This window comes from Pezoporus flaviventris, unplaced genomic scaffold (genome assembly GCF_033815535.1).
Source record: "Pezoporus flaviventris isolate CSIRO_AGI_PZ_B2104156 unplaced genomic scaffold, CSIRO_AGI_Pfla_v1 ptg000066l, whole genome shotgun sequence".
Taxonomy (NCBI): Eukaryota; Metazoa; Chordata; class Aves; order Psittaciformes; family Psittacidae; genus Pezoporus; species Pezoporus flaviventris.
In genome coordinates, this window is record NW_026892614.1 from 19,752,790 (window position 1) to 19,766,289 (window position 13,500).

The window sequence follows — 13,500 nt, forward strand, 5'->3', positions numbered from 1 at the left end:
GCATTGCTTACTCGATGTCCACCGGCACACCAACGTCCTTCTCTGCAGAGCTGCTTTCTAGCCTGGGAGCCCAACTTATACTGCTGTGCCAGGCCCTATATGAAAAGAGAGATTGTTGCTCGTTTTAAAGAATTAGTGCTGAGATTATCCTTAACAACTACTAATGCACTATATATTAATACACTGCTGTTTTAATGGCAAGCAATGCTATCAACATGTAAGCAGATGTAAACTTCCCTGAGTAACAACAGGATCTGATAAAGGAGGTCAACCTTTCTAAATGCTGATCCGTTGAGCTGAAATTTTTCAGGTATTTGTTCCCCCCTCCTTTCCCATGCTTGTTTGTGCATTTTTTTTCATCTCTTTAGTGTCAGTTTTGTCCCTGACACTATCAAAGGAATGCTTGGAAGTTACTGTCCTCTCTTGGGAAGCTCTGGTTCCCCTATGTTTGAAATGGGAATTTGAAGTGGGGAAAGACCTGTGGTGGCATTGCATTTGAGCCTACTGTTTTTCTTCTATAAAACTCCTAAAATTTTGCCAAATTATGAGTTTCTCAAAGCAGGAGTTTGCAAGTGTCCCAAATAAATTTACTTGTTCCTTGAGCTAAAGGTGCTCAAGAAAGTTGAAATCTAAACATTTTCGTGAACCTCACAGATTTTTTTTTGGGTAAATATTGCAAATGCTTATCCACAGAGTAATTGAGCATACTATGGCACAAAGCTGAATAGCTGTTGAATTGTGTCCTCTGCAATCTGTGGCGTTTGTGGCCTAATATGATGCTGAAGTACACGCAGAAAGTCTTTTTTTTTTTTTTGTCCTTCATCCTGTCCAGTAAATGTATGAAGATAAAGAAAAGCATCTTGAAAATGGGAATGTGAAGTGGGAAGCTGGCTAGGTGGTGAACTTCAGAAACAGAGAAAACAACAGGACTTGGGGAGAATAAAAGGTGTCCAAAAGTCCCTGATTTTGCAGGACTCTGAAGTCAGGCTTGAAGAGGTGGCATCCTTTGGTTAGGAGCCATTACCCTGATGGGTACAGGTCCTCAGTGCAGAGTTAAAAACTCCTAATGTTGACTACCTTGAATGTACGCTTTGGTATGTAGTTTCAAATGACGTAGCTTTTAGAGCTAAGCACGTAGAAACCGGGAAACTCCAGGTTAAAGATTCTCAGTGCAGCTATAATTTGATTCTTCTATTCACATTTAGAATTGGATTCTACTGGATCTGCTGGTCACGGAAGTTGTGGGTGATGCTGTACATATCATTGGAGACAAGCTTCTCACACGTGGCCTTGATCCATGTGCTCATTCACTGATGTCCAGCTTGTTACTTTACCGTCTTACTCGGTCCCCAAGGCTTGCAGCAGTGACCAAAGTCGGAAGGAGCTGACTTCTGAACATACCAGGTATGAAAACCTGTGCTTTAGGTGTCTCAAGTGGGCATCATAACTCATCAAAAGTGATAATGTTGTCCTCAATCACTCTGGGCTGAAACCTGTGTCTGTGGATGGGGCTCTTAGGTCTGCCTCCCCCAAAAGACTGCTATGAGCTTATGGAGCTTTCCAGAGATTTCACAGGAGAAATCCCTGAGGAAATTTGCAGTAGCAACATAGTAAGTGAGATTATCCCTTTATGTTGTGCAAGTTTTATTCAGCACACACAGACTGTAGGCAGAGACTTGATGGAAGTGAAAGGACATAGGACAGTGTTTAACTGCATGATCTTCCTGTGTGTAGGCAACACCATGATCTGAGGCCACACTTGGCAGCTCCTTACTTTTCTTTTAATACTTGACTTTTTAACCTTTCATGTTGTATTAAAAAAAAAGCATTATTTGTATCGAGATGCTACAGAATTAGTATACAGATGCACTACAGCATTAGTATCTTCTTGTTGTGAATTACCATGTATTTCCTTCTCCATTTCTTCCTATTTTTTTTAAATCCATCACCCTTGTATAGTTGTGGGTGAGAAAGGCAAGTTGCAATTTACACTTTTCAGGGTAGAGAGAAGGAAGGGTAGACCTATTCCTACAAAACCATGAGTTTATTACATAGCAGCTCTTAGTGTGTTTTTCTGTTTGTGTTTTTCAAACACAAACAATAACATGTAATTATTGTTGAGCCAGCTGTCGGTCTGCTCTCTGTGGAAGGAAAGCTGATGAAATACAGTTTTTCTCAAGTTCGGGGAACGGCAAGCACAAAGGCAACATAGTCCTGCACACACATGAGTTAGTTTACACCAAATGGCACCTTGCTGCTGTGGACTGTCATTTTAAAGTCATAAAAAACATCGTGTGCTATTAAATGTAGATGCTAAACACAAAAAGAATAAATTGCTGAACACAGCACACGACAGTTCAAGGATGAGGCTAGAAGCAGGATTGTCAGCTTTAGGGAAGCCAGTAAGAGTCATGAATGCAGTCAGATGAGCATTGTGAGTTGAATCTATGTGGCTTATATTTTAAATTCAATTACATTACATGTGCAGATTCCTGAATGAAGGCTATTCTGTCAGGATATTAATGGACTTTATTGATTTACATTGCTTGTAAAAGAAATGGTTTAAGTTGAAATTCACTTGTTTGCTTCATTGTAAATGTGATCCTAATCTGGATGCTTCTCAAGACCAGCATATACACCACAATGAACTACATGAGCCCAGGGGGCTGTACCTGTGATGGAATCTTTCCAATATCCTCCCTAATGTCTTTAACACGTTGAACAGTCCCATGAAACTGATTATAAACTTGCAGTTTTAATTCACATTAGACCTAGGCCTATTCTCCTGAGCATGTAGATATGTGACTTTTCTTAACCTGGGAATAACTGCTGATTCGATGAAGGGATGTGTTGTTCATGGCGGTAACGTTTGTAAATGCTGTGAAGACACTTTAATTCCTGGGAAAACAAAAATGAATCCTGCAGACACAGAGATCTAGAGGTGTCCTGTTTGGTGCCGATTCTTAACATGGTTCTCTTTCTCACTAATTTAAATGAGTCATGGGAGATACAGATTTTGTGAAGGGAAGTTTCCAGCTTAAACATACTTAAATGAGACTTATGCTTTGTTACCATGTAACTGGTCTGTGCAGATTACTCATTCTATGTTTTTTTTTAATGAAATTTGTAGTTAAGTACATGTGAAGCAAACACATAGAAAACAGATCCTGATCTGGAACAATGGTGTTACTTTATTCCTCCAGTAGGATGTTTCCATCATACAAAAAATAAGGTTTGGGTGGATGGTTTTGCTTACAAAATGCTGCTAGCACTGTGTTGTTTTGTCTGACACTTGGTATGCCATGGTCAGTGGTTGCATCTGGAGGCCCTATATGTGTCTTTGCTTTATTTATTTATTTATTTATTTATCCTACCTTGATACTTTCCACACCATTTCTCAAAACTTTTTTTCCTCAAATGCCATTTCTGGCTCTGAGAAGCTTCCCAGTCTTTCCTCAGGAAAAGCAAGCTTAGAATGACAGAGGACCTGTGACATTTGGGGCAGTTGATATAATGAAGGGTCAGGATCTAGACAAGAGTTCTCTAATGAGCAGTGGTGGGAAGCATTCAGCTAGTAATACATCTTCACATATTGATAGCTGAAGGCTTTCTATCATTTGTTCAAGAGTTTGTTTTTTTCTCCAAGTGAAAGACTAGCATTTGTGGGGGAGGACTGTCTAATTGAACTTTAGGATTTGTCTTCAGGATTTTTTGTCTTATCTCTTGAACTTTTTTGAATTCTAAGTGTTGTAGTTCCTAGAAGAGAGTTCTAGCACCAGTGTTTTGTATCTGAGATCCATCAGTGTAAAACATACACTGAACAAATTAAAAATCGATATTTTGGGTTACCTTTGATGTAGTTATGTTATCTGTGATCCTTACTGGTCCCTTCCAGCTCAAAGTATTCTATGATGTAGTTATTAGTTATGAACTTCTAATACTTGTAAACCAGTATCTTATTTACTTTAAACTTCTTTCCTTCTCTTCCTCTACTTACAGGCAGGATGAAGGACCGGCTAAACGAGCTGCATGAATTAGCCAGGTTACACAACCAACAGTTTACTGAAAGTGAGGATGATGAAAATTCACCCCACGATGTTCTGCTTTATGAGACTGATTATGCCTTGGAAATTCTCCATAACGACATACAGAACATCCGGACAGAAAATGACTATCTAAAAGAGGATGTGAAGCGGCTCAGAAAGCAAAACAACCGCTTTCTTACTTCCATGCGCCGTCTTAGTAGCATCAAACGAGATACTAATTGTATTGCCAGAGACATTAAGGCCCGTGGAGAAAGCATCCACAGGAAACTTCACATAATGAGAGATTTCTGTGAAGATGCAGTAACAAAATATGGGGCTATGTCTGTTATTGCCAGGGTAGCAAAGAACCACTATGTTGACCTCATGCACTCATTTCAGGGAGCCATGTTTGAATACAATGCAGCAGAGATGAACCAACGAGAGAACTGCAAGATTCGAATTCAGCGGCAGCTAGAGATAATGGGCAAAGATGTTTCTGGCAACCAGATTGAGGAGATGATTGAGCAAGGCAAGTGGGATGTTTTCTCTGAGAATCTCTTGTCAGAAGTTAAGGGGGCTCGCTCTGCCTTGAATGAGATTGAGACACGTCATAAGGAGCTTGTGAAGTTAGAAGGTCGCATCAAGGAAGTTCATGAGCTCTTTCTGCAGGTGGCCCTACTAGTGGAGGAACAGGCAGACACCTTTGACGTCATTGAGATAAATATGCAAAATGTTGAGGACTATGTAGGAGAAGCTAAAGAGCAAGTGAAAAAAGCTTTGGAATACAGAAGAAAACACCCCCTCAGAACAATCCTCTGCTGCTGCTTATCCTGCTGCAGAAGATGATTGTCCCACTGAAGCTATCACAGACTAACCTGAATATCTTCAAAATCAGGCATTCATTCCAGTGACTTTTTTCTAATGACAACCCCTGTTGAATTTGTTCATCGTCTTTTAACTAAATGTGCTGAAGGCTGTTCTATTTGAGGCCTCCTAGAAATGTTGCTAAAACAATTTTTAATCTGTTTTTAATTGAAATGTACTCTGTTGCTGTAATTAGAGGTACAAGAAGATCTCTGCAGTGATACTTGCTTCAGATAGGCAGCAAAGAGGAATGAATGACGGGCTAATAACTCAGTCTAGGGAAGATGAGAAATTTCAAGAAGTAACTTTATTGTCTAAGTAACTCTGCAGGTGGTGCAGCCTTACCGCCTGGTGCAGCCTTACTGCCTGGGGAGACACAATACACGACAGAATCAGGTTTCAATTTTAACTAGTTTGGACCCTACTCAATGCAAATACTTGAAGAGATTTTCACTCTGGTGAAAGCCTGGTAGCAGGAGCAGGACACAGAACTAGTTTCTATTTCAACTTGACTTCCACCTGAATCTCAACAGAAGTAACTGCACCTTAAATGACAGTATGCACGTTTTGCTGTTTGTGTGCAAGTGATTGCTTTTCTCAATTTTGAGTATCCACAACTTTGTCAAGGTGGCTAGAAGCACTGCAACATCAAGGCACCTCACCGACTTTTAACTTGAGCCACTGTCTGCACTCTCAATTTCAAAACTGCCATGCTTTTATGCTTCTAATACATTCTTCTGCCAATAAACACTTCAGCCAGAAGAGAGGCATGCAGTGGCCTTCTGCAGCAGCACACACAAGAAGACAACTGTTGGGGAATCGAGAAGGCATTTTAGGGTTTCCTGTGCTGTCACATACACACAAACAATTTTAGTGGAAGGATTATCCTGTCAATAGACTTCTATTTTTTTAGTAAGAATTAAAATGGATTTTTTATGTCTGTTTTTAATAATATGAAGGATTAAATTTATCAAAATGCAGTTTTACTGTACAAAACTATGATTTTTCTCCCACTATTAGGAAATCTCCACCTGGGAAGAAAGTAGACATATTTCTTCTGAACACCCGAAGAAGACAGAAAATAACATTTTAATGTCATTTCAGTGCTCTTTTCAAACTTGAAAGTAATCTTTCCTTTTGTGTAAAGGGAGTCTGGCCAAACTAGATTTAGAATATGAGGAGGTAAAATTGCAGCTCCGGAAACCACTGAAAGTCGTCCGTGAAACATGCATTCATGAGGTCTGGTGAGTGATTATAGCTCCTACTTCTGGAGGTTTTCCAAGTATTATATTTCTAGGTGGCTTCCTGACACACTGTGATCTACTGCTGTCCTCTGAATTAATGCAGGACATTTTTTTTTCAGAAGTTACTGATTTTTTTTTAAACTGCTGATCCTATTTGTACCTATTTTAATAAATATATTTAAACATTTCAAATATTTTGTATTTGGGAGTTTTCCTCAGGAGATGTGCATAGCCATCTCTCTGCACCAATCACAATGAAACTTTTTTTCTTCTGATCTTTTGAACACTAATTTTATATGTGCAAAAACACCCAAGAGTTTCGTACTGTTTATATTGATATAACAGCAAAATAAACTCAACTTCCATGCTTTCATATCCTAGTGGGAAATGCTTCTTAGCCAGACGGGCTTTTTTACACAAATAAAAGAGCTCTTCTCAGGCACTGAAAGTCCCTTTTGCTGAAGCACCTGTTTGTGATAACATGGAAGAGTTAGGAATGCCAATCTTCTAAACTAGAAGATATTTTAATAATCAGTGATGTCTTGATTATATCAGTATTATGCTTGCCTGAGGACCTCTCCAACAACCCCATGTTCAAACCTGAAGTGGGAGAAAGGAGGGTGTTGAGCTGGCACCATTACCAGTAGCTTTGGTGCTACTCAAGAAGACAAAGTCATTTACGCCATAGGTATTGCCATTCAATGGAAGTCAATGGAACAGTGCATCTGTAGAGAAACACCCTAAACCTCTGAGGGTCAGCGTGTGGGCATGAATCAATGAGGAATGAAATATATATTTCATTTTGTCTACATAATCTAGCACTCAGCAATGCTTTTGATAGAAATGTGTACATATATTTTTTTGTTGGTTTCTTTTTTACACATATGTATGTCTACACATGGAATAAAAGATTTCATAAGAAAATCTGAAAGTGCAGAGCGTTTTACATTGAATAAGCATCTCTGAGCAGCTTCTTGCATTGTGGAAGTTTAGTTTCAAAGCTGCTAGACTGATCTCTGAGTTGATGAAAGGAGATTAAACAGTGCCTAAAAGAGCCCTCCTCGTATTTGTTGCCACAGTAAATCAAATGTGTTCCATATTGAGATAGACTTACTATAATTTTTCCTATAAAACCCATGAAAAAATTAGTTTCATTTGTTCTAAAATGATTCTCTACTGCAAGAAAAAATAAAATCTATTCTGGCAGTTATGAGAGATCTTGATGATTTCATTAGTAGATATGCAGTGCTTATACTTGAATCTTTAGTCTGATTTGAGGCGCAGGGAAATAAAGCAAAAGCATGAGGAAAATGTAATTGCAGACCTTCTCTCCAGCCTGTTGCTGCAAGGAAGAAACTGAGAATTATTGAAATACCAGCTTGAGACCCTTTAACTATTTTTAAGTCACATTGTGAATAGAGGCACTTAAAAAATTATTTCCAGTAACTGAAGGAATGGTTCTCTTCCTTGCAAACGTGTTCATTGCTTAATACTATGTGGGGTTTTCTATCCCTCAGTTGTGTAAGAAATGAAATGTTGCCAGCCCACGAACTTGCCTAGTCACAGTTAAACAGACTGTTGAAAAAAGCTGATCACACTATAGCTGCAAAGACTCATGCCACACAGGATGAGTGGAAGAAGATGATAAAAGTAGCTTGATGATATGTTAGCATACTAATAACAGAAACTGCAGAATGAACATCTTCATGCTTTCTGAGGAAAGCTGCCTTTTCGCTCTGAAAGTCAGAACAACTCCTATGGAGATATATGTGGCATATTCCATGGTTTGTTTTTTAATTTTCCCTTATGTGGCTGACCCTATAGTTGGGTTTGAGGGGAAAACAGTTAAAATGTAAGGGTTCAGCTTTTAGGGTTGTTGTTAGTTTGGTTTTGTTTCCTACTGAAAGCAGTAGAAACTTCACAAACCTCCCCCACACCTTTCAAATTTCAGCCCTTCCTGAAGTGAAGGAAGGAGAGAAAGGAGAATTGGCAACCAGGCACACCTGGCTCCTTCTAAAAATATAAGAAAATTGCATAAGTATAAAAGAGGAAAAAAAACCCCAACCTATTACAAAATATAATGTTTGATATATAATGGTGAACTTTCTGGATATGTGTATGAGACTCCATTTCATCTTTTGTTTTGTTTTGGCTTGTTTTTTATTTTTGTTTGGTTTGGTTTGAGCTTTTTGTTGTTATTGAGTGTTTTGAATGGATTTAATTTTAGAGAAATGGCAGTGAAACAATTGCTACTTCAAAGCAAGGGATTCAGACTATGGACACATTCGCACACTGTAGCAGGCATCTCTCTGCGTGTGTTTTGGGAGAAACTTCTTGAAGTAAAGCTATAGCTCTATGCTTAAGACATCTTTGTTCTGGAGGCTGAACTGAGTAGCTAAACTAAGCCTTTCTAATCTAACCCACATTAAGGATGTTTTGAATGCACAGCCCAAGTTGTATTTTGTAATTTCTTGAAAACAAAGCAGGTTCTCTAGATTTTTAAACCATGGGAGATATCTGGAATTTATCTGAAAAGGAGAGCTACATGTGGTTGTTTCCATCTCTAGGGAAGTATCACAGATATGATGAAGGCAGGAAATGGTATCCTTTAACAGATACTGCATGTGGTGATTAATCTATTTCCGACACAATGTGATTTGCACATGGAGCCATGGTATTTGTTTCTCTAATATGTAAGAAGGTGATAGCAGGTCTACCTTCTTCCATGTTTTTAGCATACTGCCTTCATAATAGCTGAGCTGAAGCCAGTAACAGCTGGTGGAAGACTGCTCCACTGTTACACCTTAGCTTACAGTGCATACATTGTTAGGGCATAAAGTCTTGACAGGAAAAAGTAACATTTTCGTATGTTTTTGAGAAATACAGAAGAATAGAGAATGAGATAACTGATGATATTTCTCTACTCAGTGCTCTGCTGCAAGGCACAACCCTACTGAACAGGGAGCAGTGCTAGCCATGCTATGATGCCCATTCTAAGCACATGATATAGCAGGGTAAGTTCCAAAAAGCTGTTCTTTCATTCATGGGCTCCAGCGAGTGAATAAAATTAAAGGAAAAGAAGGTGTGAGTTTCACATTTCTTCTTCATCTATGCAAAATGTTAACAATTCACTTTTATTGTATGTGAGAATTATTTTCCTTCACTGGCATGTCTTGTGTACTGGGGGTCTCTGAGCAGTAACAGGCTGAAGAGGTTAGACACCACCTGCACCCGCAAATTCGCAGCACAGACGGCTTACAAAGGGCCAGCTACAACCAGGTTGTCCAACAGCCGAGCAGTGTCATGTGCTCCTGTTCTTACCAGGAAGCAGCTGCCCACTGCGTGCCCCCTCCAGTTTGCCAGAGGCTGCCAGTCTAGCCTCCCCAGCCTGCGTTGTACTGGGTTTCTCATCCCTTGGGGGCAGGTTCAAAGGTGGCAAAGTTTAGCGGGATGCAGAATGACCATTTTCTCCTCTGGAAAATGGTCAGCAAAGATGGCAAGAGTGGGAGCCTGTGTGGTGACAAGGCCAGTGATGGTCCACTTTCCCATTTCCCATTCCCATTCCCCTCTTAACAGGGAGGAAGGGCAAGCTCCCAGTGCAGGCACTAAACCTGGGTATTGCAATAGGTGCTTTCACAGATGATGCATGTAGTGGTGATTGGCAAAAAAAAATCTTTCCTCTGCAATATCTTTCCCTAATGACGCATACTTGATAGCTTCAGACCCTGTTGTTTCTGGTTTTCTTCTATGAGCAAGGGAAGAGCTACTGCAGGAAACAGCTGGGCATAAATAAGCTAAACGCCAATAACTAACACCGCGTTTCCAGAGAGTACCTCTCAGTTGGTATTTCACCCGGCAGCATCGCCCGAGGGAAGGGGAAGCCGGCAGAAAAGTGCTGAGTTGTTTCACTTTTTGCTGCTTTGAGCTTTATAGTTGCGAATTCCCCCCAGCCCTCTCATTCCCCCGACCAACCCTCCCCGGCTCCCCCACCCTTCTCGCTTCAGCGCGCCCATGGGCCCTCACGGAGCGGCCCTGGGCCGGCAACCCCTATCCTCCGTCCGCACCCCAACGCTCCCCGCGCTCTCTTCTCAGTGCCGGGCCGCGCCAGCCCCGCGCACCTCCCCCGCCACCCCCCAACTCTTCCGCTCTGGCTCTCTGTCTCTCACGGGCCCCACGGCAGAGCAACGCTCCCGGCCCGGCCCGGCCCTGCCCGCCCGCCCGCTGCCGGGAGGGGCCGCTCGCGCCCGTAGCCCTAAGCGCTCTGCGCCCTGCCGCGCAGGAAATCAAGGCGGGAGGACGCCGGTGGAGGGTCGCAGGGAACGGCGGGTCGGGCGGGGACGGGAGGAAGGGCCACCTTGGATGTAGGAGCGGCTGGGAGCGGCTTCTGTATCTGCACCAGGATGGCCGAGTGGTTAAGGCGTTGGACTTAAGATCCAATGGACGTATGTCCGCGTGGGTTCGAACCCCACTCCTGGTAGAAGTCAAGTTTTTTTTTTTCCGGAGCCCTCCTGCTTTGCCGAGAAGGACGCGGTGCTCAGGCTGAGGTGCGGCCGCCGGCAGCTGCCGACCGCGGCGGGAGGCAGAGGGGGAGCGGCGCTGAAGCGGGCGGCGGCCGGCACTCGGCCTGCGGAGCAGCCGCGCCGCTGGGCCGGCGAGGGTGGTGTGAGCCGGCTACGGTGGTGTGAGCCGGCTACGGCTGAAGCGGGCCTGCCTGCCCCGCCCGGCCGGCTGTGCTGGGCCTCTGGGCTTCGCGTTGAACACCTCAACCTTAGCTTAAAGTTGGTCGGTTTCACAACTTAATCTTGAGGCGTTTATATAGTATATGTATCTATTATCTATATACGTGTGTATGTATATATATACGTTTTTTCGTGTCTCTGGCAGGCAGCTGGGGCCTGGCCCTCGGTGGCACCGTGGGTGTCACAGCCACGCTGTCACTGGCGGCGAGATAGGACTGAGCGTGGGGGGTGACGGGCCCAGGCCGCTGGGTCCCTACCGCGCAGTGGAGGCTCCCGTGCCGAAGGAGCACGTCGGAGGCCCGTTCCCGGCGGCGGTGGGTGCCGCAGCTCCCCGCGAAGGGACAGGGCGCTGCCCTTCGGTTTCCGTTTTGTGTAGTTCACGGCAGCTCCCCACGCGAGTGCCTCACAGCGGAGCTGCACCGACCGGCTCTCCGGGGGCCTGTGGCACGCTGGGTGGATGATGGCCCCCTGCCTTCGCCCACCCCAGGTGAGCACTTGGTTGCTCTAAAGCGCAGTTTATATATTTTTGTTTAGCTTATTTCCGCACCCCTCCCCCCCCCCCCCCAATTCCAAGCACTTTGAATGTTTTGAAGGCTGTATGGCAACCTGACATAGTGCTTTTGTAACAAGAAGTGAGGGTAAGTACGGCATGCCCCAAGGTATGGGATGAGGGTGTGAAGGATGTCTGCAGGTGTCGAACCTGCTGAGATATCCTCAGCCAACCCCAGCGTGTGGAGGGAATGCAAACCCTGCTTCTGGGGTAAGGGTCCCTTAGTGCTGCCTCTGCCCTATACTTTGCCAGGGGTTCAACTGGAAATTAAGCAGAGAGTGAGCAGGATTTCCAGACTTTGGTCCTAGGTCTGTTTTATTTAGGAGGATAGATGTAGCAGCTGCAGTAGGTGTTGCAATGTGTAATTTTCTATAGCATGCTTTTGTGGTTTGTTTGCATTTTTTGGCAGGGTATTATCCTTGTGTTCTAGTATATTGAAAATGCAGGAAGCACAAATCAAGTGCAAGCTGACACATTTTAAAATATTAGTGTTTGCCAGAGCATCATGGTCAAGTCCTAATACAAGTAAATAACAGTTATTCTTAGCCACCCAAAAGTTCCCCAAAATGAGCTGTATAATCATAAACTTTCAGTTCAAATGTATCATGTGATGATACAGGCTAATTAAAAGATAAACTCTCAAGAAAAAGATAACTTGGGGGCCTTCAATGCAATAGGAAATAGAAGGTGAAATGTTTTAGATGGGATATTTTATTTCATTTGGCATCACAAATGGGGAAATATAAATGCAGAAATACGATAATCAAGAGGGAGTTGTGGAGAGGAGTGTGGTCTGGTGGTGAATTTCTAGGTACATACGTTGTCTTTTTTGACTGTTCACACAGTTAAATTGTAAATGCAAAACTTAGTGAGCTTTCCAGAACTGTTCATTAAAAAGCAGTACTGGCAAGTTCAAATGTTGTATTAAGTAAATATTTGTTCCTCTTCTTCATTAAGGTACAAATTAGTAAAAATGAGTTCATATTTGAAGGTATGTTTTACTTGTAATATTGTAATGGAAAAATGCTGCTCTTCAGAAACCCACATCTTTGAATACAAATTGTGTAGTCCTGCTTATGTGCTTATTTATGAGCATGTGTACATACAGTAAATGCTCATGTAGATTTTGTGGATGCAGTGCTGATCTTGATGAAAAGTTGGCCCCAGCTATGTCAGTTACAGAATGAATTAGTGGCTATTCAGCATTAGAAGAAAGAAAAAAGAAAACTAAAAATGACTGCAGTTTTTACAAGAACATTAATCACTGACCAGACTGAAAAAAAAGGCAGTTTTTATGCTAAAGCAATATACAAAACTGGAGTTCTTGGTTAGAAATGCTTCTCTTACAGACACAGGCCTTTCCTGACGAGATTTGTTTTGCAGAGAACTTCCCTCAGTCCTTTGGTGAAACTGTTCCCTGCTTTCTATAATGGCTTGTTAGAGCACATGCAGCTCTGGAATGGAACAGAAGGCTTTTGAAACTTTCCTGCTCTCAACAAATTTCCATAAAATCTACTGGCAACATGTCTCAACCCCTTTCTACACTTCTCCATAAAGGATAAGCTGCTGGGGTTATTGGTTTCTATTTTAGGTGAAGTGGCAGGGTGGTGTAATGTGTTTCAGCTCCGGAGCTGACTGTGATTTTGATTTAAGATTTTTATTTTATCAAGCATGTATTTTTCCTTGTTTTTAATAGCTTCCTTGTTAAACCCTCATGAATTATTGGTGGTTGGCTTTGCAATTTGACATTCTTACATGGTACTTGTTACACTCTGGCCTTTAGTTCAAACAATATTGCTTTCCAGTGAACTCCGTTCTTGTTTTTCTACAAAGGTCATTATCTGTTGGATCTTTGCCCCAGTTGTTGAAGAAACTGGAAAAAGTATAGTGACTAGTGCTAGAAACTGTAATAAGTAAAAGAGCTTCATAGGCACACAGTTGAATGCTACCCTGATGAATCAGGGGTGTTTCTTCTGCTACTGCAGATTTCCTGTCTCATGAGCAGCCAGTCAGTTCAAATAGATGATTCATAAGCAGTCAGTCATTTTCGTGTTCCTTATTTTGTGGTATCCATCTTG

The 13,500-nt window shown here is 42.3% G+C and overlaps 1 protein-coding gene and 1 non-coding gene across 2 annotated transcripts; both read left to right on the forward strand.

Annotated features, from left to right (window-relative positions):
• Window positions 1-404: 404 nt before the first annotated feature.
• Window positions 405-4,952, forward strand: STX11 (syntaxin 11). The gene is made up of 2 exons (XM_061471427.1): window positions 405-1,404; window positions 4,000-4,952. The coding sequence occupies exon 2, from the start codon at window positions 4,005-4,007 to the stop codon at window positions 4,869-4,871; it is 867 nt and encodes a 288-aa protein (XP_061327411.1). The 5' UTR covers window positions 405-1,404; window positions 4,000-4,004; the 3' UTR covers window positions 4,872-4,952.
• Window positions 4,953-10,527: 5,575 nt separating this feature from the next.
• TRNAL-UAA (transfer RNA leucine (anticodon UAA)) lies at window positions 10,528-10,610 on the forward strand. Its single transcript has one exon. It is a non-coding gene; the product is annotated as a tRNA-Leu (tRNA).
• Window positions 10,611-13,500: the final 2,890 nt, after the last annotated feature.